General features: G+C 61.9%; 1 protein-coding gene across 1 annotated transcript in view; it reads right to left on the minus strand.

Moving 5' to 3' along the window:
- HDAC5 (histone deacetylase 5) overlaps positions 1–2,545 on the minus strand; it is a gene marked incomplete at its 5' end in the record, with an annotated part of 13,292 nt that overhangs the window by 5,171 nt on the left and 5,576 nt on the right. The window contains 3 exons of the mRNA XM_029963537.1: positions 889–1,062; positions 1,146–1,279; positions 2,463–2,545. Coding sequence (XP_029819397.1) covers positions 889–1,062; positions 1,146–1,279; positions 2,463–2,545 — 391 coding nt within the window. The remainder of the gene's footprint in view (positions 1–888; positions 1,063–1,145; positions 1,280–2,462) is intronic.

Consider the following 2,545-nt stretch of genomic DNA (forward strand, 5'->3'; position numbering starts at 1 on the left):
GAGGGGTGGAGCGGTGTGGTGGGGACAGCGGGTATAGGGGTATCCCAGGGGATAGAGGCACCCCTGGGCACCTCAAAGGATTGGGAACTGGAGGGGACAGGGATATCCCATGGGATAGGGGCACCCCTGGGCACCCCAAAGGACTGGGAACCCCATGGGACAGAGGGATCTCATGGGACTAGGGGATCCCATGGCAATGAGGAATCCCACGGGCAGTCCAAAGAATTAGAAATCCCCGGGGACAGGAGCATTCCATGGGATAGAGGGACCCCTGAGAACCCCAAAGGATTGGGAACCCCAGAGGATGGGAAGATCCCATGGGACAGGGGGACCCCTGGGCACTCCAAAGGATTGGGAACCCCAGGGAACAGAGGGATCTCATGGGACTGGGGGATCCCATGGCACTGAGGAATCCCATGGGCAGCCCAAAGCATTAGGAACCCCAGGGGACAGGAGAATTCCATGGGTTAGTGGGACCTCTGAGCACCCCAAACAATGGGGAACCCCAGAGGACAGAGGGATCCCATGGGATAGGGGGACTCCTGGGGATCCTATGGGACAGGGGGACCTCTGAGCACCCCAAATGATTGGGAACCCCATAGGACAGGGGGATCCCATGGGATACGGGGACCTCTGAGCTCCCCAGAAGGACTGAAAACCCCAGGGAACAAGAGAAACCCATAGGATGAGGGGAACTCCAGCCACTCCAAAGGATTGGGAACCCCAAGGGACAGAAGAATCCCATGGGACTGGGGACTCCTGGGACACCTAAGGGTTGGGGCATCCCATGGCATAAGGACACCCCAGAGGACACGGGCTCTCCTGGACATCTAAAGGGACAGGGCACCCCAGGGAACAGATCCAAAGGAATAGGGGGTACAGGGTGACCCCAGCTCCAAAAGAGGGGGGTCCCAGGCATCCAGGGCCCCCCCAACACCCACCCAGCAGCTTCTTGCTGTCCAGTTTCTGACGGTTGAGGGGGCTGGTGCCATAGAGCAGTGCATGGTGCTCTGAGTGCACTGTCTGGATCTCCTCCAGCGTCGCCTTCCTGCCCCGGATCCGCTGGCAAAGGGGGCACAGGGGTGAGCCCCCCTCTCCCCAAGCCAACCCCAGCTCCCCCCCAGGACACGGGGTGCTCCCCTCACCTCACACTTTCCAAGCAGGCCGGTCTCCTGGAGCCGGGACCAGATGCTCTGGATGCGGCCGGCGTGCTCCGGGTGGATTGTGGTGTTCCCGCAGGTGCACTGGTGCTTCAGCATGAACGTGTCGTACACCACACCTGTGCCAGCAGCACACCTGGCACTGGACCCTGGCACCCCCCCAGGGCTGGGGCACTGAGGGACATGGGCACCCCAGGGGATGGAGGGATCCCATGGGATTGGGGGTCCCCTGGGCACCCCGGGGGACTGGGAACCCCAGGGAACGGGGGGAATCTGTGGAATAGGAGGACCCCTGAGCACCCTGAGCAACTGGGAATCCCAAGGGACAGGGAATCTGTGGAACAGAAGGACTCCTGGGCACGCCAAGGGATTGGGCAACCCAGGGGACAGGGGAAGCCCATGGAATACGGGAACCCTGGGCACCCCAAGGGATTGGGAACCCCAGGCGACAGGAGGAATCTGTGGAATAGGGGAACCCTGGGCACCCCAAGGGATTGGGAACCCCAGGCGACAGGAGGAATCTGTGGAATAGGGGAACCCTGGGCACCCCAAGGGATTGGGCAACCCAGGGGACAGGGAGAATCTGTGGAATAGGAGGACCCCTAGGCACTCTGAGCAATTAGGAATCCCAAGGGACAGGGAATCTGTAGAACAGGGAAACCCTGGGCACCCGAAGGGATTGGGAACCCCAAAGGGCAGAGGGAACCTATGGAATAAGGGGGATCCCATAGGATATGGGGGCCCTTGGGCACCCTGAGCAATTGGGAACCCCAAGGGACAGGGGGAATCTGTGGAATAGGAGGATCCCTGGGCAACCCAAGGGAATAGGAACCCCAAGGGACAGGGAAAGCCCACGGGTACCCCAAGCAATTGGGAACCCCAGAACAGGAGGATTCCATGGGATATAGGGACACCTGGGCACCCTGAGGTATTAGGAACCCCAGGGGACAGGGAGAATCCCAGACACCTTGAGGGATGGGAAACCATCTGGGAGAGGGGCCCATGGCACACAGGCACCCCGAAGGGTGGGGAACATCCCCATCCCCTGGGGATAGGGGGACCCCAAACACCCTGAGAGACTGGGAACCCCATTGGACAGGGTCACCCCCAACCGCATCAAGGAATGGGACACTTGGGGTAGGGGTCTACCAAGGGATGGGGCACCCATGGGACACAGGGCCAGGGGGATCCCATGGGACAGGTGACACCTCATGGGACAGGAGCACCCTGAGGGTTGTGGGACCCCAAGGGACAGAGGGACCTCAGGGGACAGAGGGACCCCGCCCCCCGTTGCCCCTGTACCTGTGGTGAAGAGGTGCTTGGGGGGCCCCTCGGGCACAGGGGGCTTGACGCTGGCGGGGGACGACTGGGTGCGGGCGAGGGCC

This window comes from Manacus vitellinus, unplaced genomic scaffold (assembly GCF_001715985.3).
Source record: "Manacus vitellinus isolate BGI_N305 unplaced genomic scaffold, ASM171598v3 scaffold_102_pilon, whole genome shotgun sequence".
Classification (NCBI taxonomy): domain Eukaryota; kingdom Metazoa; phylum Chordata; class Aves; order Passeriformes; family Pipridae; genus Manacus; species Manacus vitellinus.